Source organism: Nyctereutes procyonoides, unplaced genomic scaffold (assembly GCF_905146905.1).
Source record: "Nyctereutes procyonoides isolate TBG_1078 unplaced genomic scaffold, NYPRO_anot_genome, whole genome shotgun sequence".
NCBI classification, from domain to species: domain Eukaryota; kingdom Metazoa; phylum Chordata; class Mammalia; order Carnivora; family Canidae; genus Nyctereutes; species Nyctereutes procyonoides.
In genome coordinates this window covers 17965268-17992947 of record NW_026575155.1, presented here as the reverse complement: position 1 = coordinate 17992947, position 27680 = coordinate 17965268, and the positions used below count along the sequence as shown (strand labels likewise).

Genomic DNA, 27680 nt, shown 5'->3' with positions numbered 1-27680 from the left:
GTGCCAGGTGGGACCCGCGGAGGGTGAACCTGAGGGCACGTCCGGCCCTCGGGGTGTCCTGCTGGGAGGGCGACGTGGGGCACGAGGCCGGTCCCCAGACGGGGGTGCAGCCAGTGGGGGCCTGCCCCGCCTGCACCTGTTCCGTGACCCATCGCCAGTGTCCGCAAGGGGGGGACAATGCGGCCCACGGGGAACGGCCGGCGGGTGCTGGGCTCCAAGAGGCCTGGACGGGGTGAGAGCGGGAGGGTGGGCAGGCGGGGCAGAGCCCGCAGGGGCAGAGCAGGGACTCACTGGCTCGCCTTTGGGTCCTCGGGGCCCAGGTCCCCCCTTGGCTCCTTTCACGCCGGGGCTTCCTGGGGACCCGTTGTTGCCTTGATACCCCTGCAGAGAGGACACGCGTCAGCCACAGCAGGAGGGGCCCCGGGGAACGCCCTGGGCCCGGAGCCCGGCCGGCGGCACGAGGGGTGGGGGGCGGCAGGCAGGGCCGGCGGGTGGCTGGGGGGGCGGGGACCCGCCGGGGGCACCTGCCTTGCTTCCTTTGGCCCCGCTGTCTCCTGGGGGGCCCCTGCGTCCCGGGCGGCCGGCATCTCCCTGGAAAAGTGGAGAAATCAGCCTCACACCCTCCGCCGCAGGCCTCAGGACCCCCACGGCTGCGCGGGTGAGGGACGCAGCCCCGGAGGCCCAGGAGGATGGGGCTGGGCCGCAGGCAGCCCCCCCAGCGTGAGTGTCCCCCCAACCCCCCTGCTCCTGCAGCCCCTCAGGCGGCACTGCTGACCCTCCTGCTCCTGTGCCCGCCTGCAGGGACCAGCCCTCTGCGGGCTCCTAGGACGGGCGGCCCCCGCGCCCCCACCCCCGGGCCCGGCTGGCAGGAGAGCCACCAGGCTGCCCTCGAGGCCACGGCCCGGGCGGGCGGCCTACCTTGGTGCCCTGGTCCCCTTGCTCCCGGGGCTGCCGGCTTCCCCTGCATATCCGTCGGGTCCCTGCAAGACGGGGGAACGGGGCTGTCCTGGGCTCCTGTCCCCACACTGTGCGCCCCGCCCAGGGCTCGGGGCCAGAAGCCCGTCCGGGGAGCACCACCCCCTCACCCAGGAAGCCCCCGAGACTACCTCTCATCGTGTGCCCACGACTCTGGCTGAGCCCCGGGGAGGTGGTCGGGGCAGGAGGCGGCTGAAGGGAAGGTGCACGCCGAGGGACTCCCGGCTCCCTCGCTGCCCCCACCCGCCGCCCCCGCCCCGCGTCTCCCAGAGCCAGGGCTTGAACCCCAGGAGGGACACAGCTGCGCTTACCCGGCTCCCGGGGTCGCCCTTGCAGCCAGGAGGCCCGATGCGCCCCAGCTTGCCCTGAGGGGGGACAGGGTGCACAGGGTGGGTTAGGCGGTGACAGGTGAACGGCGGGCCAGTGCCCCTCGCCACCCCCAGTGGGCACACAGCTGTGCCTCCAGTGGCTCGACTATAGGGTGGCGTCTGTGGGGTGGCCGCGGGCCCCTGGACGTGGCTGGACGTGTGTGCGGCCCACACGCAGACCAGAGCCGGGCTTCTGGAGCCCAGCGGGACCGGCGGCCGGTCCTCAGGCACAAACGTGCGTGCTGGCTCTCAGGACGCTGCTCCTTCCCTGCATCCGTCCGGCCACAGGCTGTGGGCAGTGGCCCAGGCAAGGACTCGAGGGCTCGGGGAGGCTCTGCTCACTCCCAGACCTCAGAAGGGGGGACGCGCCCCGGCCCAGAGAGGGGGCCCCAGATGCACTCTACCTTCTGTCCGTCGGTCCCGTTCTTGCCGGCCAGGCCGGGAGCCCCCTGGAGGGACAGGTCGGCGGTCAGCGCTTGGAGCAGCGGGAAGGGGGTGCCCGCCCGCCCACCTGCCCGGCCCCCACGGCCCCTGTGACCGCCGCAGCCCACTTACCTTCCGCCCGTCAGCTCCAAATTCACCCTGTGCAGGAGGGAAGCGAGGTGGGTTAGCTCGGCGGCCCCGGAGGCTGCTGCCTCGGGCCCCAGGTCTGCCTGGACCCCAGAGAAGGCCGCCCCCACCCCCCGCCCGCAGGACGCAGGGGACTGAGCCCCGATCAGGGCCACAGGCTCGCCGACGGACGCTGCTGGGGGCTGGCGCCGAGCTGGAGCGGTGGCCACGGGGTGGGGGGGTGTCTCACCTTCTCTCCTTTGAAGCCAGGAACACCCTGAGGTAGGAAGCAAGAGCGGCGTTACCGTGGTTACTCTGGGGACGGCCAGGGCGGGGGGCAGCCTCCGGGGACACGCGACCAGGACTCCATGGGGAGGCTCGTTTCAGGGACAGAATTCCAGATATTGGGATTCTCGCGTTGGGGTGAGGGCAGGCAGGGACCTCCTGACCTGTGGGGCAGCCCCCACTGGCCCAGGCCGCCCTGGGCTGGTCCCCCCACCGCAGTCCCGGGGACGGGGGGCCAGCAACTTGCCTTGGGTCCTGGGAAGCCAATGGGGCCTTCGATGCCGGGATCTCCCTGTGGACGAAGAACAAACAGCGGCGGCTGAACCCCAGTCCTGGAGAATCAGAGCCAGTGGGGCCGGGGTGCAGAGGACACTCACCTGGCGACCCTTCTGCCCGGGTTCTCCTGGCTCGCCCATGTTGCCCTTGGCGCCCTGAAAGCAGATGATGGACAAAGAGGTGAACGAAGGCAGGAGGAGGCGAGCAGACCACGGAGCGGGCAGGTGGGCAGACACTTCTGAACTGCCGTGTCCTGCTCTGGGGCTCCTCTGTGTCCCCTCGGACGCCCACCGTGGTCCCCCCGCCCCCTGGAGGCCCAGGGCACATCCACGCCTGGGCTGGGGCAGGTGGCAGGGCCAGCAGGACGGGGCGGGCGGCCGAGCACCTGTCCGGCTCCAGGCAGCCACGCACCGGCCACAATGAGGAGGGAACCGGGGAGCTCCGGGGGGACACGCCGCCCACGGCACAGCTCCCCGGCCTCCTCTGCTGCGGCCACTGACAGCACCACTGGCACTTCTGAGGCCCTGGCACAGAACTTCGCAAGGAAGTTGCAAGCCACGTATTTAATAAGCCACGGAAGTCGGTGATTTCCTCAGTCAGCAGCCCCGTCACCAGCAGAACCGCTTCACGTTTCGTGTCCTGCTCAAGCTTCCTCGCTTTATAACCAGGACATTCCCACGGCAAATCTTAATAAAAAAGCATTCCCGCTTTCCTCAAAAAACACCATTTTTAACTGGAAGGAGCTACACAAGACTTTCAGGTCTCCGGGATCGAGGGTTGACGGCGCTCCCGGCCCCACGTGCGGAGCCGACGGGGGCGGCCCGGGCCGCTTACCTTCTGTCCGCGGTAGCCCTTGGGGCCGGGGGGCCCGGGGATCTCCAGACAGCTCACCTTGTAGCACTGAAAGGAGAAGCAAGAGGTGCTGAGCAAGGTCGGCGCCCAGAGCCGGGGGGGGGGGGGGGCGGGCAGCCCTGGGCGGCCGACGGGAGCAGGGGCCGCAGGGACAAGCCGACGGGGGAGGTGCCCAGGAGCTCCCGGGACCCACAGACACCATGGCCACGTCTGGGAGAACCAAGGTTCAACAGCGATTGCAGGAGGGATGGAACCCGCCTGTCCAGGCACCACCTGTGCGTGGGATTCCCACCCCGTGTCCGTGGGCGGCGGTGCTAGGGGAGGGCGCTGCTGGAGGGGCCCCTGGGTGGGGAGTGCGGGCTCCTGGCTGTGAGCTGGGGGGGCGGTACATGGGGACGGGAGACGGGAGGGAGACGCATGGGGACGTTGAGGGAGGCGGGGATGTCAGGGGATGCATGGGGATGGAGGATGTCACGGGATGCACAGGGACGTGGGGATGTCGGGGGATGTACAGGGTTGGGGATGGGGTTGTTGGGGGACATATGGGGATGGGGGACGTTGGGGGATGTATGGGGATGTGGGGATGTCGGGGGATGTATGGGGTCAGGGATGGGGGACGTCAGGGGATGCACGGGGACGTGGGGACGTTGGGGGATGTATGGGGTCGGGGATGGGGGATGTTGGGGGACATATGGGGATGGGAGGACGTTGGAGTTGCATGGGGACAAGGATGGGGGACATCAGGGGATGCATGGGGGGACATTGGGGGATGTATGGGGTCGGGGATGGGGGACGTCAGGGGATGCACGGGGACGTGGGGACGTTGGGGGATGTATGGGGTCGGGGATGGGGGATGTTGGGGGACATATGGGGATGGGAGGACGTTGGAGTTGCATGGGGACAAGGATGGGGGACATCAGGGGATGCATGGGGGGACATTGGGGGATGTATGGGGTCGGGGTTGGGGGATGTCAGGGGATGCACGGGGACGTGGGGATGTTGGGGGATGTATGGGGTCGGGGATGGGGGATGTTGGGGGACATATGGGGATGGGAGGACGTTGGAGTTGCATGGGGACAAGGATGGGGGACATCAGGGGATGCATGGGGGGACATTGGGGGATGTATGGGGTCGGGGTTGGGGGATGTCAGGGGATGCACGGGGACGTGGGGATGTCGGGCGATGTACAGGGTCGGGGATGGGGGATGTCGGGGGACATATGGGGATGGGGGACGTCAGGGGATGCATGGGGATGTAGGGACGCCGGGGGATGTACGGGGTTGGGGATGGGGGATGTCAGGGGACATATGGGGACGGGAGGACGTCAGAGGTTGCATAGGGACAGGGACGGGGGATGTCGGGGGCCCAGGGCGGAAGCTCAGCGGACTGTCCCTCCGGCCTGGGGCTTCGAGGGCGGCCCTAGTGCCGACCCCTGGGGTGCCGCCTGACTCCGGCCAGCAGCCCCTGGTCCACACTGAGCAGCCTCAGGCCCCCCGAGCGGAGGGTCTGGCTGCCCGGCCCCGGGGGGGCGCCGCAGAGGCCCAGGGGCAGCACCGGCCGGGCTGGCGGGAACCGGCGACGCCTCTCACCTCTCCGTAGGCTTCATGTTTCTGCAGGAAAGACAAAAAGCGCGGCCCTTAGCCGGAGCTGGAGGCTGGAGGCTGGAGGCTTGGGGCTGGGGGCGGGCAGTTTGGGCGGCGCCGCGGGAGGGCGCAGAGGGGTAAACTGAGGCCCAGAGCCTCGCGCGGCCCGGCCACGGGGCGGGGGGCGCTCACCATGACCTTGATGATGCGGTTGACCGTGTCCTGGTCGATGTCCAGGTCGGGGCGCACCGTGGCGTAGTCGTTGCGGTAGAGCTCCAGGGGCACGCTGGCCATGTCCCGCAGCCCCTGCTCGTTGGGGCTCTGGTTGGGGGCGACGGCGAAGACCCGGACGCCCTCCTCGCGGGCCCGCTCGGCCTGCAGCTTGACGCCGCCGCACGGGCTGCCGGTGACGTGGCCGTCGGTGACCACGACCGCGAAGTGCACGCCGCCGCCCTTGCCCCTGAGCCGCCGGACCTCGTGCGTCATGTTGGCCAGCGCGCAGTCGGTGAAGGTGCCCTTGCGGATGGAGACGATGCTCTCCAGGCTCTTGGTGAAGGAGGCGCGGTCGCTGTCGGGCGGGCTGAACACGCGCACCGCGTCCGAGAAGTGCAGGCCGCCGTAGCGCCAGCTCAGGGCCACCTGGTCCAGGTAGGTCTCGTCCTGCAGCTGGCTGACGAACTGGCGCACGAACTGCTTCATGTGGTACAGCAGGCTGTCGATGGGCGACTGCATGGTGACGCTCTCCGAGGTGTCCAGCACGAAGTACACGTTGATGGGGCAGTCGGCTTTCTCTGCGGGCGGGGCGCGTCACTGGGCGGGGCGGGCCGGGGTGCGGGGCGGGGCGGGGCGAGGATGCTGGGCGGGACGGGGGCGGGATGCTGGGCGGGGCGGGGATGCTGGGCGGGATGGGGGCGGGAGTGGGGCGGGGCCGGGATGCTGAGCGGGACGGGGGCGGGATGCTGGGCGGGGCCGGGATGCTGGGCGGGGCGGGGGCGGGAGTGGGGCGGGGCCGGGATGCTGAGCGGGGCGGGGGCGGGATGCTGGGCGGGATGCTGGGCGGGACGGGGGCGGGATGCTGGGCGGGGCGGGGGCGGGATGCTGGGCAGGGCGGGGCCGGGAGTGGGGTGGGGCCGGGATGCCGGGCCAGGGGCAGAGCTGGGATGCTGAGCAGGACGGGGGCGGGATGCTGGGCGGGACGGGGGCGGGATGCTGGGCGGGGCGGGGAGGCTGGGCGGGGCCGGGATGCTGGGCCGGGACGCTGGCCCCCTCCCCCCCCTCCCCCCCCCCCCCGCGGACGCAGCCCCGCAGGTACCTGGACAGCTGTTTCTGTCGGAGCTGGGGGGCGCCACGACCTCCTGCTGCTGCGCATGCAGCGCCCCCAGGAGCCCCCAGAGCAGGAGGGCGGAGAAGGGGCCTCGGAGCATCCTGGCGGCACCCACGCGCCCCGACGTCCTGCAACACGGAGGAGCCGCCGCTGCACAAGCGCCCTCGCGGGTGTCGCGGCGCCCCTGGGCCCTCCGCCGGGGGGGGGGGTGTCGCGGTGGGGGCGCCCTCGTCCTCGCCCCGGCCAGCCACACCTCGTGGCCCCTGGGGCCGCAGGCTCCGGGTTGGCGCCGCGGGGTCCGCGCCCACCTCTGCCCTCTGGGGGCTGCGGGCGCTAAGCCACAGGAGCTTAGGAAAGGAAAGGCCAGGGGCGGGCGTTGGCGACAACAGAGCACGTGGGGGTCAGCGGGCGGTGACGGGGAGGGGCGGGGCCTCGGCACCATGCCAGCCGCCCCAGGGACACCTGCCACCGGCGGGGGTGCCTCCCCGGGAGGGGCACTGTCCCCGACGTGTCCAGGGGACCGCGGGCGGCCCGGCTGCTGCCTGCTGCCCGCCTTGCGACCAGCGCGGGAGGGGGCCGGGGGCCTGGGGCCTGGGGGCTGCGGGGACGGCGAGGAGGGGAAGGTGGGACTCGGTTCCCACACACGGCGCTGCCTCCCGGGGTCCCCAGAGCAGGGCCAGACCCCGAGGAACACGGTGCCCCGCCCGGACTCGGCTGCCAGTGGGGGCGCAGGGAGGCTGGGCCCGCAGGCCTGGGGTCGGGGGACTGAGGAGCCCTGCGGGAAGGCAGAGGCCCGGGGCGCGCCGGCGCACTTTTCCTGGTGATGCCTCTAATGCGTTTGAGAGGAGGTGGATGGAATCTGGGATGGAATCTGGGGGCAGAATAAGGTTCAATGTCGCCTGAGTTCAGGTGAGAGGAGCTGGTCCTGGCATAATTAGGAGGGGCCAGGCCGGCCCTGCCTCTCCAGCCGAGGTCATGGTCAGGTCAAGAGGTCTTGACCCTGCAGGTAGAGGCTGGAACCCTGCCAGGTGTGACCTTGCACAGACTAAAGCAAGCCCAGTGGGTGTGCCAGGGAATCCAGGAGGGTTTCCTGTATGAGGTGATGCAGGCAGTCAGACTGAGGGGCTGTAAGAGGAAGGGGAGCTCCCAGGGGGGAGTGGCTGAAGTTGGGGCTGGGAAGGTGGCGGGAGGGGCCAGCCAGGGGGCCGAGAGAACCTGGAAGCCAAGAGGAAGTCAGGCCGCAACAGTCAGAGCAAAGAGGTCCAGAGCCATCGACCGCAGGTGACAGCCAATGTGGGTATGTAGGACATCGATGGGCCAGGCTGGGGGCTTGTGGAGGCTGAGCACTGAGACGTGGGCACAGCTTTGGCCCCCACTGCCCCTCACCCTGCTGCCCCCATGTGGGAGCCGGGAGTCCTGTCCCGTCTGCTGTGGTCGGGAGGTGGTTGTGCGCTTGCCAGCCCTCCATGCGTGTGCACACACACCTCACATCACACGCACGCTCACACCCACTCAATTAAAGAGGCCCCCATGATAAGGTGTACTGGTGAGAAATGCTACTCTCAAACGAAAGGAAGAATTCTAAAAATAATCTACCCAGGAGGAAAACACACGAGCAGCGACAAAAAATATATTAAAAACAAACCCAGAGGGAAGAATCATCTAGGTGTTGTGAGCAGCCTCCAAGGTGGGCCCAATATCCATGTGTCCTGATACTCACACTCTTAGGAAACCCTACACGCTCAGCTGTCACTAGCCTATATGGCCAATAGGTCAGCATGCAGACGACAGCTCACAGGAGACACCGGGGCCGTTGCCTGGCCTTCTCCTGGGCTGCTCCCAGGGAGGAAGCGGCACACGAAGGCACTCAGGCAGCCTTGCCGGGCAGGTGAGCCGAGGTAGGAGCACATCCTCAGCCCAGACAGCAGGTGAGCAAAGCCCTGGCCAGTCCCCAGGGCTGTGCCTGCACCTCCTAGGGGACCCTGAGCTAGAACCGCCCAGCCACAGCATTCCTGACTCGAATCAATTGTGATATAGCAAATGCTTCTTGTTCTAAATTTCTAAGTTCTGGGGTAATTTATTACATAACAATAGATAACTAACGTAGGCATCAAACTTTTCCTCCACAATATTGTACACAGAAAACCAATGAGACAGTAACTGGAGACTTCTGCGGGGAAAATGAAATGACCCCAAGATACCTGCCTGGTCAACTTAGCTTTCATGCAAAGGATAAACGTCACAGGTATAAATGGAGTCACCCACATGCCATTCCTAAAAAAATTCTGCAGACAACAGAGAAATGAATAAAGGTAAGAAAAAGAGCGAAGACCCTTGAAGAATAGACTGGAATATAAAAAAGGAAGGAAAAAGGAGACAGAAAGCACAGTATCACATGGATCAGTTGACAATATATGTGAATATCTTAAACTCTTCTGTTAAAGACTAATGTTCTCATGCCCCCCGATGTTTATAGCCACATTATCTACAGTAGCCAAACGATGGAAACAGCCCAAGTGTCCACTGACTGATGAATGGATAAAGAAGATGCGGTCTATACACACACATACACTGGAATACTACTCAGCTGTAAAAAGAATGAAATCTCACCTTTTGCAACGACACGGATGGAACCAGAGGATATTATGCTAAGTGAAATTTCAGTCAAAGAAAGACAAGAACTATATGATCTCGCTCATATGTGGAATTTAAGAAATAAAACAAAGGGGTAATAAGAGACAAACCAAAACACAGACTCGATATAGAGAACACACTGATGGTAACCAGAGGGGAGGTGGGGAGAGGGTAAAGTGGGTGAAGAGGATTAAGGAAGGCATTTGTGATGAGCACCAGGGGGTGTATGGAAGTGCTGATGCACACCTGAGACTAATATTACACTGCATGTTAACTACACTGGAATTAAAATTTAAAAATGAATAAAGAAGATGTGGCACATATATGCGTGTGTTTATGTGTATACACAACACACATGTACACACAACAGAATATTGCTCAGTCATAATGAGATCTTGCCATTTGCAACAACATGGACCTAGAGAATATTAAGCTAAAGACATAAGTCAAAGACAAATACCAAAAAAAAAAAAAAAGACAAATACCCTGTGATTTCACTTATATGGGGAATCTAAAACACAGATGAGCAAATAAACAGAAACAAAAACAGACTCATAAATACAGAGAACAAGCTGGTGGCTTCCAGGGTGGAGGTGGTGGGGTGGGCGAAGTAGATAAAGGGGATGAAGAGGCACAAACTTCTAGTGATAAAGCAGATGAGTCACGGGGATGAGAAGTGCAGCCCGGGGAACACAGTCAATAATATTGTCACAGCATTTGTGCAGTGACACACGGTGACTACACTTATGGTGGCTGAGCATAGCTGAATGCACAGAACTGTCGAATCACTCTGCTCTACACCTGAAGTCCATATATTTCAACTATACCGCAATAAAAAAAGAAAGAAAAGATAAATATTCCTAAATTGGATCAAAAAACAAAACCCAGGGATCCCTGGGTGGCGCAGCGGTTTGGCGCCTGCCTTTGGCCCGGGGCGGGATCCTGGAGACCCGGGATCGAATCCCACGTCAGGCTCCCGATGCATGGAGCCTGCTTCTCCCTCTGCCTGTGTCTCTGCCTCTCTGTCTCTGTGACTATCATAAATAAAAATAAAAATAAAAAATAAAAAACAAAACAAAACAAAACAAAACCCATCTGGATGAGGTTTGTGAGAGTCACACTAGATAGGCTGTCACCAACAGTACAAAGAAAACCAGGGCAGGGCGAGACAGAGAGGACCGTGATGAGGGAGCGTGAGGACCCATCGAAGTGAGACAGAGGGTGAGAGATGCTGCCAAGGACGAGATAAAGGCTGCAGTCTAGTTAGGAGTCTTTATGTATTGGGTTTCGTAACAAAAGTGTATAAAGCAAAAGTGGTGAAAAATTGAAGAAAAACTGACAAATTGCAATCATAATAGAAGACTTTAACTCACCTTTGAAACTTGTGGACAGACCACATAAGTAACAAAAAAGAGGATGTGAATGTCATGTTTTATAAAACTTTGATAGTAACAAGTAGGGAATATGCATTTTCTAAATATTTGGATTTGGATAATGTGCATTAGTAAGACAGAAACAAAATACCTAGAAGTTTGTTTTTTTTAAAGGACGCATTCCATTTTTAGGTTAAAAAAAATTTATGACAGACACACACACCACACACACACACACACAACACAGAGGCAGAGACACAAGCAGAGGGAGAAGGAGGATCCAGGCAGGGAGCCTGACATGGGACTCGATCCTGGGTCTCCAGGTTCACACCCCGAGTGGAAGGTGGTGCTAAACCGCTGGGCCACTGGGGCTGCCCAAAAATACCTAGAAGTAAAAACAAAACAAAACAAAACAAACAAACCCCACCTTTCTTTTGTTAAAACTATATAAGAATTAGTGAGAAAACACAATGTTAAGCATAAAAACAAATATGAGAAGACCAAAGCTATAATTAGAGGACAATACATAGCCTTAGATGCTTTATGTGGTAAGAGAGGAAATCAGCATAATAAACTAGGCACATAGTTGAAAAGCTAGGGACAGAAATAAATTAACAAAATGAATCTCAGGAAAATAAGAGAAAGAAAAGAATAAGAAATAAACCAATTGATTAAAAAAACACAACAGTAGAGTTATAAATATATCTAAGAGCTGGTTCTTTGAAAAGGCCAATAAAGTAGAAAAATTTAATCAAAAATAAAAGTGATGAAGCATAAATATAGTAATACACAAATTTAGGAATGAACAAGGTGATAGAATGAATGTGAAAGTCCACGTTCTGGGAACGTCTTGAGAAGAGGTGAGGAATGGACTGGACTCTGCCCTGCAGGGCTGGAAATACTGGCAGGAGGTTACGCCCCGAGGCTCTGGCCCACAGGGATTTGGGTGAGTTCTTTTGCAGCTTCAGGGACAAATAGTCTCTGCCAGTTGGACTGTTTCAAAACACAGAAAGATAAGCTTTTCAATTTATTGTTAAACTTGGAAAAACCTGAGACAGAGACGTGATAAAAGAAATACCTAAAAGGAACTCTGTGGACAAATTTCACTTTTGAATACAGTTGCAAAATTCCTAACAGAGGCTAGAGAATAAAATCCATTAAGCATACCAAAGATGACTGCCCCCAAACTGGGTGAAGCCAGTTTAGACACACAATGATGCAACACTACAAAGTACGGTAACAAAAGGCACATTAACATAAAGAGAATCATGTAACTGCTTTAACGGAGCCCTGGAACATCCATTGCTGACGGAAAAAAAATTACAAGAAAATATATAGAAAAAGCTATAGATTTTCTTCCACCAGCAACAACCAATTAGGAAACTTAATGGGGTCTTTTCTGATTCCACACAAATCTTAAAATAATTTGTTCTAACTCTCTGAAGAAAGTCCATGGTATTTTGATAGGGATTGCATTAAACATGTAAATTGCCCTGGGTAACATTGACATTTTCACAATATTAATTCTGCCAATCCATGAGCATGGAATATTTTTCCATCTCTTTGGGTCTTCCTCAATTTCTTTCAGGAGTGCTCTATAGTTTTTAGGGTATAGATTCTTTACCTCTTTGGTTAGGTTTGTTCCTAGGTATCTTACGCTTTTGGGTGCAATTATAAATGGGATTGACTCCTTCATCTCTCTTTCTTCAGTCTCATTGTTAGTGTATAGAAATGCCACTGATTTCTGGGCATTGATTTTGTATCCTGCCACGCTACCAAATTGCTGTATGAGTTCTAGCAATCTTGGGGTGGAGGCTTTTGGGTTTTCTATGTAGAGTATCATGTCATCGGCGAAGAGGGAGAGTTTGACTTCTTCTTTGCCAATTTGAATGCCTTTAATGTCTTTTTGTTGTCTGATTGCTGACATGACCCAGCAATTGCACTGTTGGGGATTTACCCCAAAGATTCAGATGCAATGAAACGCCGGGACACCTGCACCCCGATGTTTCTAGCAGCCATGTCCACAACAGCCAAACTGTGGAAGGAGCCTCGGTGTCCATCGAAAGATGAATGGATAAAGAAGATGTGGTTTATGTAGACAATGGAATATTACTCAGCCATTAGAAACAACAAATACCCACCATTTGCTTCAACGTGGATGGACCTGGAGGGTATTATGCTGAGTGAAGTAAGTCAATCGGAGAAGGACAAACATTGTATGTTCTCATTCATTTGGGGAATATAAATAATAGCGAAAGGGAATATAAGGGAAGGGAGAAGAAATGTGTGGGAAATATCAGAAAGGGACACAGAACATAAAGACTCCTAACTCTGGGAAATGAACTAGGGGTGGTGGAAGGGGAGGAGGGCGGGGGGTGGGGGTGAATGGGTGACGGGCACTGAGGGGGACACTTGACGGGATGAGCACTGGGTGTTATTCTGTATGTTGGTAAATTGAACACCAATAAAAATTAATTTATTTAAAAAAAAAGGAAACTTAATGGACAGAGTATTTACCCTAGCAACAAAGACGACATAAAGCTAAGGAGTAAACTTAAGAATCAAAGAAAGTTCAAGACTTATTAAAAAAATCTCAAAAATTTTCTGGGCAGCCCCGGTGGTGCAGCAGTTTAGCGCTGCCTGCAGCCCAGGGTTTGATCTTGGGGACCCTGGAGTGAGTCCCACGTCGGGCTTCCTGCATGGAGCCTGCGTCTCCTACTGCCTGTGCTCTGCCCCTCTCTCTGTGTGTGTCTCTATGAATAAATAAACAAACTCTTAAAAAAATTTTTTTTCTAAGGAACACTTTGCAGACACAAATATTATTACTGCATGAGAAACATGATATTGAAGAATATGAGTTATTTCTAGCTCAGTCTATAATTGAATATAATTTTGGCTAGAATCTCCAAGACATAGTTTTGCTTGTACATGTTGACAGAATGACTCAAAGGCAGAATAAATAAGAGTAGCTGAGAAAGGGATCCCTGGGTGGCGCAGCGGTTTGGCGCCTGCCTTTGGCCCAGGGCGCGATCCTGGAGACCCGGGATCGAATCCCACGTCAGGCTCCCGGTGCATGGAGCCTGCTTCTCCCTCTGCCTGTGTCTCTTCTTCTCTCTCTCTCTCTCTGTATGACTATCGTAAATAAATAATTTAAAAAAAAATTTTTTAAAAAAAAAGAGTAGCTGAGAAAGACCAGGAATAAGGGGTGATGAGGGAACTTGTATTTTCAAGGGCAAATGATACCACGAAATCATAGTAACAAGGCCTCTGTGGGTTGTGGTGGGACAGGCCGCTGGGTCCCCCAGAACCGAGGAGGTAAGACGTGGCCCTTCAGAGCAGGGAAGGGGTCCTGGGATGGGGGCTCTCCTTGTGGCTGAACAGAGGAGTAATCTCACCTACACCCACATAAATTCCAGGAGAATCTCAAAGGTCTTTGAAATATGGGAAGGATGAAGTGATGAGGAAACATCTATGGTTATTGTGCATCAGATACCAGCTACATCCTGTAAGGCCTACACCACCCAGGGCATTGGTCCTCTTCCAACTCCCACCTCACCCAGGAGGACACTGAGACTCGGCATAGGTAGCTTGCCCAGGGCGCTCAGCTAACAGCCAGGCAGCATGGCTCAGGCCCACACTTTTTTTTTTTTAAAGATTTTATTTATTTATTTGGGAGAGAGTGAGTGAGTGTGTGTGTGTGAGCACAAGTGGAGGGAGGGGCAAAGGGAGAAGCAGACTCCCCGCTGAGCAGGAAGCCTGATTCGGGGCTCGATCCCAGGACTGTGACCTGAGCTGAAACCAAAAGTCAGACCCTCAACTGCCCGTGCCCCCCTGGGCACCCACGGTTTCACTTCAACATTACACACTCTGCTCCTGTACAGGTTCCATCCTCATCTTTTAGTTACTACTGTCACAAAACTACATTTTTATACTTTGTGTGTTCAAAGCATAGCCAAATATTATTATTTTTAAAAAAGATGTATTTATTTATTTATTAGAGTAGAGAGAAGAGAGAGAGAGAGAGAGAGAGAGAGAGAGGAGAGAGAGAGAGGCAGAGCAAGGAGGGAGAAGCAGGCTCCATGCCAGGAGCCTGACGTGGGACTCAATCCCGGGACTCCAGGATCGCGTCCTGGGCCAAAGGCAAGTGCTAAACCACTGAGCCACCCAGGGATCCCCCAAATATTATTTTTAATGCATTAGTTTCTGTGGAATCACATACCCTTACCATAATAAATTAGCTTTTATGATTGCTCATGTGTTGATCTTGACTGAGACCTTCAGGTTACTGTCTAGCGTCCTTTCATTTCACCCTGCAGGACCCCCTTCAGCACTTCTTGTAGGTCAGGTCTGGTGGTCACAAACTCCCACAGTTTCTGTTTATCTGGGAGTGTTTTAATTTTACCATTGCTTTTGGTGGACAGTTTTGCTAGATATAGAATTTTGGGGTGATAGGATTTTTTCTTTTAGCACTTTGAATACTATCAGGCAAGTCTACCAAGTTTCTGATGAGAAATCTGCTGATAATCTTATTGATGATCCTGTGGATATCATGAATCACATCTTGTTATCTGATTTCAAAATTTTTTCTTTGTCTTGGTTTTTTGATAGTTTGATGATGTGTGTCTCACTGAGTCCCTTTGAATGTATCTACTTGGAGTTCATTGAGCTTCTTGGATCTTATGTTCATGTCTTCATCAAACTGGGAAGTTTTGAGTAATTATTTCTTCAGATACTTTCTCTGTTGCTACCTCTCCCTCTTCTCCCATACGACATGTGGGTCCTTTAGGCTCTGCTCACTTTTATTTAATCTTTTTTCTATCTGTTCCTCAGGCTCAACAATCTGTATTGTCCTATCTCCAACTTTGCTTGTTGTTTCTTCTTTCTGCACAAATCTGCCTTTGAATTCCTCTAATGAAGACTTCATTTTAGTTATTATATTTTTCAGCTCCATCATTTCTTTTTGAATTCTACCATAGGTTTCTCTTTATTGATATTTCCATTTTATTCAGACATTTTCTTGACTAGTTTAATGCCTTCCTTTAATTTTTTGAGCATCTTTAAGATGTTTGTGTTCAGGTCTGTGGCTACTAGGTCCACCATCGGGTCTTCTCTTAGGAAGTTTCTCTTGGTTTAGGGTCTTCCCCTCCCCCCATTAAGTGGCCATACTTTCATTTCTTTGTGCTTTTTGATTCTTTTGTTGAAAACTGGACATTCAAATCTAATAATGTGGTATGTCTGGAAATCAGATTCTTCTTCTCCGGGGCTTGCTGTTTGTTTATTTAGTTATTCTATTGTTGTAGGCTGTCTCTGTGCCAAGGATGAGCCTGAAGTCTAAGTTAAGTATTTTCAGGTATTTCCTGAGCATACGTCTTCCCCAAACATGTGCAATGTCTGTCAAATTTCCCCTGTATATGCAGTTGCATTAGAATGTCCTAGTCTTCAATGTCTGGTTGGAAGGGAAGGAAAGGAAAGGGAAGAAGGAAAGGAAGGAAGGAAAGAAGGAAGGAAGAGGAAGTGAATAGGGAAAAAAGTGCCAACACTTTAAATGCCCTGGAAGTAAATTTGGCTAGAGGAGGAAGGGAAGGACTTGCAGTAATGGGAGAAGGTGAAACAAGGGTTCAAGAAAAAAATATCATAGAAATTATTTCCTCTGATCACAATAGGATGATATTAGAAGTCAGTAACAGAAGGAAAACCAGAAAATTCACAAAACTGTGGAAGTTAAACAACTCACTTTTAAACAACAAGGTAATACTCCATTACTCGTTAAACAAGTAGATCAAAGAATAAATCAGAAGGGAAATTTAAAAATACTCAGGGGCCAATAAAAATGAAAACAAAACACACCAGGATGTATGGAAAAGAGTGAAAGCAGTGCTTAGGAAGAAATTTGCAACTATACATGTTTTCATATAAAAACAAGAAAGACCTCAGGGGCTCTAGGGTGGCTCAGTCAGTGGGAATCTGACACTTGATTTCAGCTCAGGTCATGACCTCAGAATTGTGAGATAGAGCCCCGAGTTCCCTCCCCCTGCTCATGCACCGGCGCAGGATGCACATTTTCTCTCTCTCTCTCAAATAAAAAAATTTTTAATTTTTTTAAATTAAAAAAAAAAAACAACAAAGAGGAGCTCAAGTCAATAACCCAACTGCAAAGCTTAAGGAACTGGATGAAGAAGAACAAATGAAACCCAAAGGAGAATGAGGGAAATAATACAGAGTAGAGCAGAGTTACATGAAATAGATGACAGAAAAACAATAGAGAAAACAATGAAACCAAAAACTGGTTTTTCAAAAGGATCAACAATATTGACAAAACTTAGATGAACTAAGAAAAAAAAGAAGACTGAAATTACTAAAATCAGAAATTACCACGGGCACATTACTATTGATTCCACAGAGGAGAGGAAATGGAAAGGATTGTAAGAGAGAACCAGAAACAACTGTACACCAACAAGCTAGATAACCCAGGTGAAAGGGACAAATTCCTAGAAACACAAAACCTCCAAACCACGAAGGAATAGAAATTCTGAACAGATCTATAACGAGTAAGGAGATTGAATCAGTAACAGAAAATCTTCTGACAAAAACAAACAAACAAACAAACAAACAAAAAAAAAACCCCTAAATCTGAGGGCTTTACTGGTGAATTCTACCAAACATTCCAAAAACTAACATCAATACTTCTCAAACTTTTTAAAACAAGTTGAAGAGAAGGTAATACTCCATTACTCATTCTGTGATGTCAGCATTACCCTGATACCAAAGTCAGACAAAGACACTATAAGAAAAGAAACTACAGACTAATATTTCTATTGAACAATGACACAAAAATCTTCAACAAAATATTAGCAAACAGAATTCAATAGGATAGTAAAAGGATTAAACACCATGAGTAAGTGGCAAAGATGATGCAACATACGAAAATCAATCAATGTAATATAACCCACGTGATCATCTCAATGCAGAAAAATGTTTGGATAAAATTTGACAACCTTTCATAATAAAAACCCAAAACTAGGAATAGAAAGAACCCATCACAATATAATAAATATAATTTTCATATATGAAAATTCCACAGCAAACATCATACTCAATGGTGAGAGACTGAAGGTGTTTCTTCTAAGATCAGGAACAAAGCAAAGATGCCTACTTTCACCCCTTTATTCAACACAGTATTGGAAGTCCTAGCCAGAACAGTTAGGCAAGAAAAAGACATAAGAGGCACTCAAACATGAAAAGAAGAAGTAAATTATCACTGTTCGCAGATGATACAATCTTATATGTAGAAAACCCTAAAGATTCCACAATAGGAGCTGTTAGAGTAAACGAACTGAGCAAAGTAGTACAATAAAAGTCAACACACAAAAATCCATTGCATTTCTATATACTAACAATGAACAACGCAAAGCAATTCCATTACATCAGCATTAGAAGAGCGAAATATTTAGGAATTACCTTTACCAAGGAGGTAAAAGACTTATTCACTGAAAACTATAAAACCTTTTTGAGATGAATTAGAGAAGATATAAACAAATGGAAAGATAGTCCATGTTCATGGATCGGAAGACAATATTAGCACGTCAATGCCACTCAGTGTGATTTACATATTTAATTCAATCCCTATGAAAATCCCGAAGACGATTTTTGCCGAAATAGAAAAAGCCTTCTAAAACTCAGAAGAAAGCTCAAGAGACCCTGAGTAGCATAAACAATTCTTAAAGAGAAGACCAAAGCCGGAGGACTCACACTTCCTGATTTCAAAATGTACTGCAGAGCTATAGTAATGAAAATAGTGTGGTACTAGCGTGAAGACAGACATACAGACCAGGGGAATGGAACAGAGCCTAGAAATAAACTCTTGCATATGCATTCAAGTACTTTTCAACAAAGGAGTCATGATCATTCAGTGGTGGAAAGACAGTTTTTTAAAAAATGATGCGGTGAAAACTGGATATCCACAAGCAGAAGAATGAAGTTGGACCCTTACCTCACACCATACACAAAGATGAACTCAAAGTGGATCCATGATCTAAAAGTAAGACCTAAATATAAAGCCTTTAGAAGTAAGGGTAAGGTGAAATATTCACAACATTGCAGTGGACAATGATTTCTTGGACATGACACCAAAAGCACAAGCAACTAAAGAAAAAATGGGCAAAATGAACTTCATGAAAAACAAAACATCTTGTGTACGAAAAGACATTATCCATGGAGTCAAAAGGCAGCCCTACAGAATGGGAGAAAGTCTCTGCAAATGACAGATGTGATCAGGGATTAGAATCCGGGCTATATAGAGAACCGCTGGAACTCAACAACAAAAACTTGGTTCAAAAATTGACAAAGGACTTAAATGGACCTTTCTCTACAGAAGACATATAAATGGCCAATGGACACCTAAAAAGATGCTCAGCATCACTAATTATTAGAGAAATACTGATAAAAAATTATAAGGATATCACCTAACGCTCATTATTAGGATGGCTAATATTTAGAAACTCCAGAAAAGAGCAAGTGTTGGAGGATGTGGAGAATCTGGAAGCGTTGGTGGGAATGTAACATGGTAGGATCTCTGTGGACAATAGTACGGTGGTTCCTCAAAAAAATTAAAAATGAAATTACAATATGATCTAGCAATCCCATGTCTGGCTACATACCCCCCCTTCCCAATTAAAAGCAGGGTTTCAAAGGGAGATTTGTGCACCCAACTTCATTGTTCACATTAGGGATTTCCACAATAGGTGAAACAGAGAAGAATCCAAGGGTCACTGGCGGGTGAATGGAGAACCATAACGTGCACGTCCACCCAATGGCATATTACTCAGCCTTAAGGAGAAAGGACATTCTGACACCCGCCACAACATGCGTGGGCCTTGAGGACATTATGCTCAGTGAAATAAGCCAGTGACAAAAGGACAAATGCTGTATGATTCTAATTATATGAGATACTTAGAATATCTAAAAAACTCATCGGGATAGAAGGTAGAGTGAGGCTGCCGGGACCCGGGGCGAGGGAATGGGGAGTTAGGGTGTAACGGGTATAGAGTTTCAGTTTTTCAAGATGAAAGGCATTTCCGAGATGAATGGAGGTAACAGTAGCACAACAATATGAATGTGCTCAATACCACTAAACTCTACACTTACAAATGGTTAACATAGTAAAATTTACGTTATGTGTATTTTATCACAATTTTTAAAAACCGGGAAAAAAAAGTTCTTACAGGTTGGGTACGACTGAGCACTTATTAGGAACACGGGGGAGATCATAACCAGGCAAATGGTCAGTAACCAAAACCCACTGATGCACAAAGACCGGGGACGTGCAGACAGGCCAGCAGCACCCCACTCCTCATCTGTGACACGGGCACACGAGGAAGAACACGCGGGACCGAACAGCAGTACCTCCCGCTGTGCAGGACGCCAGCGCCCTCTGACCTCCAGGCAGGGAGGCCGTGGCCTCTCCCGAGCTTCTGACCCAGAGTCTGCTCTCCCAGCATCAGGAGCCCCTCGCAGCTCGATCCTACCCCCACTTGCTTATTTCAGCGCTGCGATGGGCCACAGCAAGGCTGACAGGGGTGGGGGTGGCCTTGGTCACCCGGGAGGGTGTGCAGATAGTCTGTGCAGAGTGTTGCTTTATGATATGGCCATGCCAGCACCCGCCCCTGGGTGCCAGCACCTACCCTGGGGCACCTGCACCCACCCTGGGGCACCTGCACTCGTCCCTGGGACACCTGCACCCACCCTGGAGCACCTGCACTCCTCCCTGGGGCACCTGCACCCACCCTGGAGCACCTGCACTTGTCCCTGGGGCACCTGCATCCACCCTGGGCAGCTGCACTTGTCCCTAGGGCACCTGCATGTACCCTGGGGCACCTGTACTCAACCCTGGGGCACCTGCACTCATCCCTGGGGCACCTGCACCCATCCCTGGGGCACCTACACTCATCCCTGGGGTACCTGTGCTTGTCCCTAGGGCACCTGCACTCATCCCTGGGGCACCTGCACCCACCCTGGGGCACCTGCACTCATCCCTGGGGTACCTGTGCTTGTCCCTAGGGCACCAGCACTCATTCCTAGTGCACCAACACTCATTCCTAGCGCATCTGCACCCACCCTGGGGCACCTGCACTTGTCCCTAGGGCACCTGCACCCACCCTGGGGCACCTGCACTTGTCCCTAGGGCACCTGCACCCACCCTGGGGCACCTGCACTTGTCCCTGGAGCACCTACGCTCATCCCTGGGGCACCAGCACTCATCCCTAGGGCACCTGCACCCATCCCTGGGGGTGCCAGCACTCATCCCTGGGGTGGGGGCTGGGTTCCCCAGGTGCTGTTCCCTGCTTCCTTGCAGGTGTGCCCCACACCAGGGACTCCCCCATGCCCTGTGGCTTTGCACAAAGTGTGAGAGATGCCAAAGAAGGGAGCTGCTCATCCCAGCGCTGGCTGCCCCTTCTCTGGCCCGGCCTGGCCCAGGGGCTCGGCTGAAGGCCCCCCGCTGCCACAGCTCGCAGGAGCCCCGGGCCGGCCCTGCTGGCCTGTGGTGCAGGCACTGCCCCGTGCAAGGGCTGGAGCTCCGCCCGACCAGGTGGCCCAGGGCCCCGGGCCCCACTGTCCCTGCACATTGCCTTCCCTGTGGCCTCCCAACGACACGCCTGACCACGGCCCCAGCCCTGCTGCGGGCTTCGCGACCTCCGTCCATAGCAGCGGGTGGCAGCCTCACGGTGGCGGAAGGGCCCAGCACCCATCAAGTCCTGAGTCCTGCTGAGGGGACACGCCTGGGCTCTTGTGCCCCCCCACCCCGGCGTGGCCTGGGAGACGGCGGTCACCGAGGCTGGGGGCTCAGCCACTGCCGGGCCTTGCCCTCCTGCCTCGGGGTGACGAGGCTGGGAATACACCCCAAAGGCCTTTTTTGTTGCCATTAAACAAATGTAAGATCATCTCTGGGCCCAAACTCCTTTCCTGGAAGAAAAAAATGCCCACTGTGTGGTGCGCAGCTTCCCCGGCCTGGGCGTCAGACTGCGAGTGGAGCCCCTCTCCTGGGCCCGGGGCGCCCCGCGGGCGCGGCGGGATGGGCCACGCCGTCGGGCCTGGCGGCTGTTTCTGCGCTGTCATCAGCCTCAGCGCTCAGCTGTCCGGGGCCCCAGGGTGCTGCCGAGCTGAGCGAGGAGTCCCGCCAGGGTGGGTGGCCCAGCCGGGAGCCATCACAGGCTGCCTGGGCCTGGGCTCCTGCTTCACTGCAGGGTCCTGCTGCCACTCCTTGTCTCCCCTGTGGCTGGGGTGGGGGGATGCCCGGGAGGCACGTGCGCCCTCAGAGGAGTGGGGTGTGGCCCTGCTGTTCCCGGGGTGGGGTGGGGGTGACCGGGAGAGCTCGCTCCGGCCACGGGTGCCCCTTCCAGGAGAACAGCCTCTCTGTGGCCTGGGGGAGGGCCGGTGCCCCTGACACCCTGGGCCCAGCTCCACGGGAAAGCGCTGGGCCTGCCCCCCCCCCCCCCCGAGTGTGGCCTCCGGCTCAGAGTTCCCCCAGGAGCCTGCGGGGTCCGTCGCACATACTGAGCCCCTGGGGTATTTGCTGACCACCGGCCTTGGCCATGGCCGGGTCTCCCCAGCTGTCCCAGCCGGTGCCCCACGGCTGTAGGGTCTGAGCCGCGAGCCCAGGGTTAGGGAGGATGCCCCCCCTCCAGAAGGGGCCACAGAGGGAGCAGCGACAGTGAACTTGGCCCTGGAGGACCCTGAGGACCGTGCAGGAGGAGCTGGGACAGAGGCCCCGTACCTGCCTCCCCGCCCCCCCCCCCCCCCCCCCGTGGGGCCCTCGCTGACCCGGGGTGGGGGGTCCCAGCTCTGGGGGGATCCCAGTTCCGGGGTGAGTCCCAGCTCTGGCGGGGGTCCCAGCTTCACGCGGGGGGGGGGGCGTCCCAGTTCCAGGGGGGGTCTCAGCTCCACGGGGGGGGGGGGGCGGGCACGGGGAGGTTCCCAGCTCCAGGGTGGGGAGGTGGGTTCCCAGCTCCAGGGCAAGGGGTCCCAGCTCCGGGGAGGTCCCAGCTCCAGGGGGTTGTCCCAGCTCGTGGGGGGGTCCCAGCTCCGGGGTGGGTCCCGGCTCTGGGGTGGTGTCCCAGCTGGGGGGGGAGGGGGGGTCCCCAGCTCTGGGAGGTCCCAGCTCCCGGGGGGGGGGGGGTGTCCCAGCTCCAGGAGGGGAGGTCCCAGCTCCGGGGGGGGGGGGTCCCAGGTCCGGGGGGGTGTCCCAGCTTGGGGGGGGGGGTCCCCAGCTCTGGGAGGTCCCAGCTCCGGGGGGGTCCCAGCTCCGGGAGGGAGGTCCCAGCCCCGGGGGGTCCCAGCCCCGGGGGTCCCTGCTCCGGGGGTCGGGGCGGGCGGCGAGCGCTTACCTGACCTCGGAGCGGCCCGTGGGCTCTGGCGAGCTGGGAGCTGGGTCGAGCGCTCGGCGGAGGGAGGGGCCGCGGGGCCGCCCACTTTATACCTCCCGCCCGGCCGCGCCCCGACGGCCCCGGCTCTGCGGACGGCGGGAGGCGCTGCGGCCCCGCGGATGGCGCGGAGGGGGCGGGAGCGGCGGGAGCCCGGGAATGCAGGGGGGAGGGGCGGCGCGGGGGCCGGTGGGGGGTGCGATGCCGCCTCCCCTCGGACGCCCCGGGTCACCGCCCAGCGGGTCCGCAGCGCCCTCCGCGGCTCAGGGCCCCCCTGGACCGCACCCGCCGCCCCACCTGGGGTCCCCCCCCCCCCGCCGCCCTTGCTCCTGCCCCTGCCCGGTCGGTCCCCAGGGCCCCGGGGCCTAGGTGTCGGAACCCTGCCCTGCACCCGGACAGCCCCGCGGTGCTGGGCTCCCCCTGCGCCCCCCTGCGCCCCCTCTGTGCCCCCCTGTGCCCCCCTGTGCCCCCGGCACCCCCTGTGCCCCCCTGTGCCCCCCTGTGCCCCCTGTGCCCCCTCTGTGCCCCCCGTGCCCCCTCTGTGCCCCCCTGTGCCCCCTGTGCCCCCGGCACCCCCTGTGCCCCCTGTGCCCCCCTGTGCCCCCTGTGCCCCCTCTGTGCCCCCGTGCCCCCTCTGTGCCCCCCTGCGCCACACTGCGCCCCCCGTGCCCCCTGTGCCCCCTCTGTACCCCCCTGCGCCCCCTGCGGCCCCTCAGCGCCCCCCAGCGCCCCCCGGCACCCCCTGTGCCCCCTCTGTGCCCCCCTGCGCCCCCCTGCACCCCCCCCGTGCCCCCTGTGCCCCCTCTGTACCCCCCTGCGGCCCCTCAGCGCCCCCCAGCGCCCCCTGGCTCGTCCTGCTCCACAGCCGCACTCCCACCATCCTGGGCAGACTGTCCCCCGAGGCTGAGGGGCAGGCTGGGAAAGGGCGGGGGCAACAGGCCGAGCCTGGGGTGCTGCGGGCCGGGGGCACAGGGAGGTGCCCCTCTTGGCAGGGACTCCACAGGTGGGCCTGGGACTGGGCCCTGAGGCCACCGCACGGCCCCTGTCTGAGCAGGTGTTGGGAGTGGGGGACCCAGGGTCAGGCGGGGCTGGGCACTGGTCCCAGGGCTTTGGGACAGCAGGGAGGTGCAGCCCCCCTTATAAGGAGCAGTTCTGTGAGTCTCTTAGCGCCCCCCCAGGCCCCCCAGGAGAGAGTTCCCGAGCCTGTTGGTCACCCGGGTGCCCCCGTGCTGCCCTCCCTGCCCACAGGCCGGCTGGTCTTCCCACTTCCCGTCTGCACCCTCACTGAGCACCCAGGGCCCACCACCAGCCAGGCTGAGGCGGCTGGGGATGGGGGTCTAGGGGGGCATCTTTGTGTTTCAGGGAGCCCAGTCATGGACCCCGGCTGTTCCAGGAGGGACAGGCCACCCCTGCTCTGGTGTCCCAAGGGCCTGCAAGTAGTGCCCTGGCCCCAGCAAGTGGCCGCCCAGCTGCCCCTGGCTCCCAGAGCCCCCTCCGTGCCCCCACTGCCGTCCACCCCCCACCCCGGGCAGTACTGCCCACTCCTTTCTTCCCCCACGGTGCCCTTCCGTGTGCAGTGGGTAGTGAGCCAGGGGCACAGAGGAGGGTGTGCGTGCGTGTCCGTGTGCACTCGACGCCACGGCGAGTACGGACTCTTTCCCCAGAGACCTGCCAGGTCGACGGGCGACTGGATTCACCCAGGGCCTCCCCGTTGGAGGGGGCTCTACGGGGCCAGGTAATAAAAGGGATCGGCTGAAGCCTAGGTGACGGGGGCGCCCTAGACCACCCAGTGCCCGTTTCCCTGGCCCCCAGATGCTGTCCTAACTCCCGTGCTTGGCCATTGGAGTGCCCAGGTTCCGGCCTGCGTGGGTGTGGGCGTGGTGGGGGGAAGCCCAGGGGGCTGTGACGCTGCCCCCTCCGCAGCCCAGACGGCCACACACCATACTGCCTCCCTGAAGCTTGAGGCCCGGAGGATGGGGGGCGGGGGCGCCCAGAGATCCCAGGGCCCAGGCCCTGGAGGGTGTGCAGAGCGCTGGGGCTCCCCGGGGAGCCAGCCCACCTCCTCTGCTGCCGGCACCTGGGATTCTGGTTACCGCAGGGTAGTGGGGCCTGGGCCCCCCGGCAGGACACCACGCGGACGGCGGGGCGGGCCGAGGCTCGTGTGCTGGACGCCCGGCCGCACGTGCACCCGGGAGCGGGAGCTGAGCCCTGCGAGAGCCCAGACTCCGTGCTCCGGGGAAGCTCTTGGGGACCTGGTGGTCAAGGGCGTGGGGGGAAAGTCCCCCGAGACTGACTGGACGGCAGATGGCCGCAGGTTGTATCCCCCATGCAGGCCTGGTAGGACTTTGGGGTTCTGATGACGATTCCACGCTTAGAAGTACTGCTCTGTCCCCCTCTGTCTATGCAGCAGGCCCAGGCTGGGTGCAGGCAGCCCTGCCGGGACCAAGAGGTTCTGGAAGTTTCCGTGAGGGAAAAGGCGCCCTGCGGAGGGCCCTTCGGGCCTGGCCGGGACACTGCCTCGTTCTGTGCAGGGTCCGTCCCCATTCGCCGCTCCAGGCGGTACCGACGGCTTCATGGGACAGCAGCTTGACGCCTCCCAAGGAGCGTGTCGCGTGCCAGACGCTGCGGACGCAGCTCCAGAAGCCCCCGTCGCCCTCAGCTGCGGAGGGAGAGGCCAGGGAGCTGAAGACACCTTCCCCAGGCGACCTCTGCTGCGGCGGGCAGGCCCCGGGGTGGGGGCCCGTGTCCTCCCGTCTGCGGGGCAACCCCCGCACACAGCCCGCCAGTCCTGGTGCTGCCGCGGCCTCCACACGGTGCCGGTTCCGTCGGACTCACCAGCTGAGGCCCCGCCAGGTGCCCTCCGGGCTCGGGCAGCGGGCAGGGGTCCCCCGCGGGATGACAGGGCCGCCCAGCTGTGGCTGGCTCCTGTCTGGGCCTCCGGACCCTCCGCTTGTCGGCCGTGGGTCTGTTGCCCTTGATCTGCTGGTGCCCCGGAGCCGCCAGTGGCGGGTCCTCTGGCTCCTCATCGGGCCCGACCCGGACCCTCCCCTGGAGAGCTAGGCCCCCCTCCCCGCGTGTCCCCCCTCGGTGGTGGTGCTGCCCCCTGCCCCGCGTGTCCCCTGGGGCCTGACTAGGTGGTGCTGCAGCCATGGGGGGGGCCTCCAGGGGCCGGAGGTCAGAGGCAGCGGGGGGGTGCCCAGGCTACCTTCCCTGGCCAGGCGTCCCCAGGCTTTGCCCCGCTGCTGTCCTGGCCCAGGGCCCGCAGAGGTTGGTGTGGACGCTCCCCGCAGCCTGGGGGCTCCTCGGTCCTGTGTCCAGGGACGAAGCCCAGCCAAGGTTGTGAGACCCCAAGCTCTGCTGCGCGACCCAGCTTGTGTGGAGGCGGCAATCGGGTGCACGGGGTGGCCTGTGCTGGGAGCCTGGCGGTGACCGCGGGACAGGCGTGGGGGCCGCGGGCGAAGAGCCCCAGCCCCGGGCGGTGCCGCACCCTGGGATCCTTCCCTGCCCACCTGGTCTCAGGCCTCAGGGGCGCCTTCTGAGCCGAGGGGCCCTCCGGGGCTTTCTCATGCTCTGTGGGTCCTGGACGCCGGGGCTGTGCTCTGTGGCCTCAGAAATGCATTTGGGAGACGCCTGTTTTCCTCTGCTCCCCTATGGGGCTCCCCCCTCCACCCCAGCTGCCCTCCTCTTCCTCCAGGGACATGAGAATGTACAAAACCCTCTGTCCCGGGGCACCGGGGGGCTCAGCCGGCTGAGCGGCCACCTCCGGCTCGGGTCATGACCCCGGGGTCCTGGGATCGAGTCCGCTGGAGCCCCCTGCGCCCCCGCCCCGCGGGAGTCCGCTTCTCCCCCCCCTCCCTGCTCGAGCTCCATCTGCTGTCTGTCTCTCAAATAAGCAAACAAAATCTTTTAATCCCCCCCAGCCTCGGGCAGCACGTGGGAGTCAGCGTGTCACGGTGCGTGTTCCCGCTGGTGATGGAGAGCGGCCGTTTGTTTTTTCAAGCCAAAGCTACGTCGTCGTCGTTAGCTTCAATAATCCCTCCAGGTCCCTCCGGGTCCTTCTGGGTCCCTCCGGTCCCTCCGGGTCTTGGGCCGAGCGCTTACACGACGCTGGCGCTGGAGAGGTTGTCCTCATCCCCGGGGAGCCGCGCCAGGGCCTGCAGGGGCCGCATGCTGCGGGTGGGGGTGCGTGCCGGGCGGGAGGGGCTGCGGCCAGCGACGGCGGTGCTCCCGGGGCGTCCACTTCCTGTGGCACCGGGCTGTGGGCAGACGGTGGCTCCGGGTAAAGCGGAGGCGGGCTGAGAGCTCTGCGCCCTGGCGTCGTGCCGGCAGAGCCCCCCTTGCGCACCCGACCTGGGGACAGTCTTAGGGCACGGGGGTCCTGGGGTCACGGCCTGGGGGGAGCCCTCCGGGAGGGGTCCTCGCCCCTCTGTCCCCTCCAAGCATATGTAAACCTCATGAAGCTCGTTTACAAAATGTTTCAAAATATTTATGCCTCATTCAAAGCTCCTCTTTTCTAACCGTACCTCCCTGCATCCAAGCGGCCACCAGTATGCCACTCGCCTCCGGCCCCGGCTGGCCCAGGAAGGCCCCACCGACCGATGCCCCCGGGGCTGCCCGGCCTGGGTGTGACAACCCCGGGGAGCCCCACCCCAGGGCTTCTCGGGGCTCTGCTCCGGGAGGCGGGGCCATCGCGCCCCCTGAGTCCCAGCCGAACCTTCCGTCCATGCATCTTCCTGAGCAGAGGCCACAGGCTTCTCTGGGTTCTCGAGGCTGCGTGTCGTTTCGGAAGCATCGGACATTTGCAACCCACTGGGTCACAACACGCACAGAAATCGCCCTGTGGGATGTTTCCGTGGTGATTTAGGAGGTGCAGAGGGGTCCTCCTCCCCGTCACTGTGTCCCCTGCCACCGCCCCTGCTCCGTTACCTGTTTGTGACAAATCACCGCCCACACCTGATGGGTTCAACCACAGCCGTCTCATTTGCTCCTTCTTGGTGGGTTGACACTTCGGGCGGAGCTTAGCCCAGCGGTTCACCCGACGGTTC

General features: G+C 57.6%; 2 protein-coding genes across 2 annotated transcripts in view; one reads left to right on the top strand and one right to left on the bottom strand.

Moving 5' to 3' along the window:
• COL6A2 (collagen type VI alpha 2 chain) overlaps positions 1 to 22695 on the bottom strand; it is a 33153-nt gene extending 10458 nt beyond the window's left edge. Inside the window, 15 exon segments of the mRNA XM_055313457.1 lie at positions 292 to 381; positions 529 to 591; positions 919 to 941; positions 944 to 980; positions 1287 to 1340; positions 1748 to 1792; positions 1899 to 1925; positions 2143 to 2169; positions 2425 to 2469; positions 2555 to 2608; positions 3288 to 3353; positions 4895 to 4915; positions 5081 to 5679; positions 6201 to 6340; positions 22600 to 22695. Of these exon segments, the coding sequence (XP_055169432.1) occupies positions 292 to 381; positions 529 to 591; positions 919 to 941; positions 944 to 980; positions 1287 to 1340; positions 1748 to 1792; positions 1899 to 1925; positions 2143 to 2169; positions 2425 to 2469; positions 2555 to 2608; positions 3288 to 3353; positions 4895 to 4915; positions 5081 to 5679; positions 6201 to 6312 (1263 nt within the window). The 5' untranslated portion in view covers positions 6313 to 6340; positions 22600 to 22695.
• Positions 6653 to 25695, top strand: LOC129502072 (spidroin-2-like). Its single transcript, XM_055313483.1, has 6 exons — positions 6653 to 6835; positions 21235 to 21397; positions 23464 to 23611; positions 24029 to 24211; positions 24482 to 24949; positions 25167 to 25695. The coding sequence occupies exons 1-6, from the start codon at positions 6653 to 6655 to the stop codon at positions 25693 to 25695; spliced, it is 1674 nt and encodes a 557-aa protein (XP_055169458.1).
• Positions 25696 to 27680: the final 1985 nt, after the last annotated feature.

Bases quoted from the DNA above. Each gene is read 5' to 3' on its own strand.
- LOC129502072 (XM_055313483.1), top strand. From the start codon at position 6,653: ATGCCAGCCGCCCCAGGGACACCTGCCACCGGCGGGGGTGCCTCCCCG. The intron at 6,836-21,234 runs GTGGGACTCGGT...CCTGGGCGTCAG, and splicing joins GGGACGGCGAGGAGGGGAAG to ACTGCGAGTGGAGCCCCTCT. The intron at 23,612-24,028 runs GTGCCCCTCTTG...CGGCTGTTCCAG, and splicing joins CGGGCCGGGGGCACAGGGAG to GAGGGACAGGCCACCCCTGC.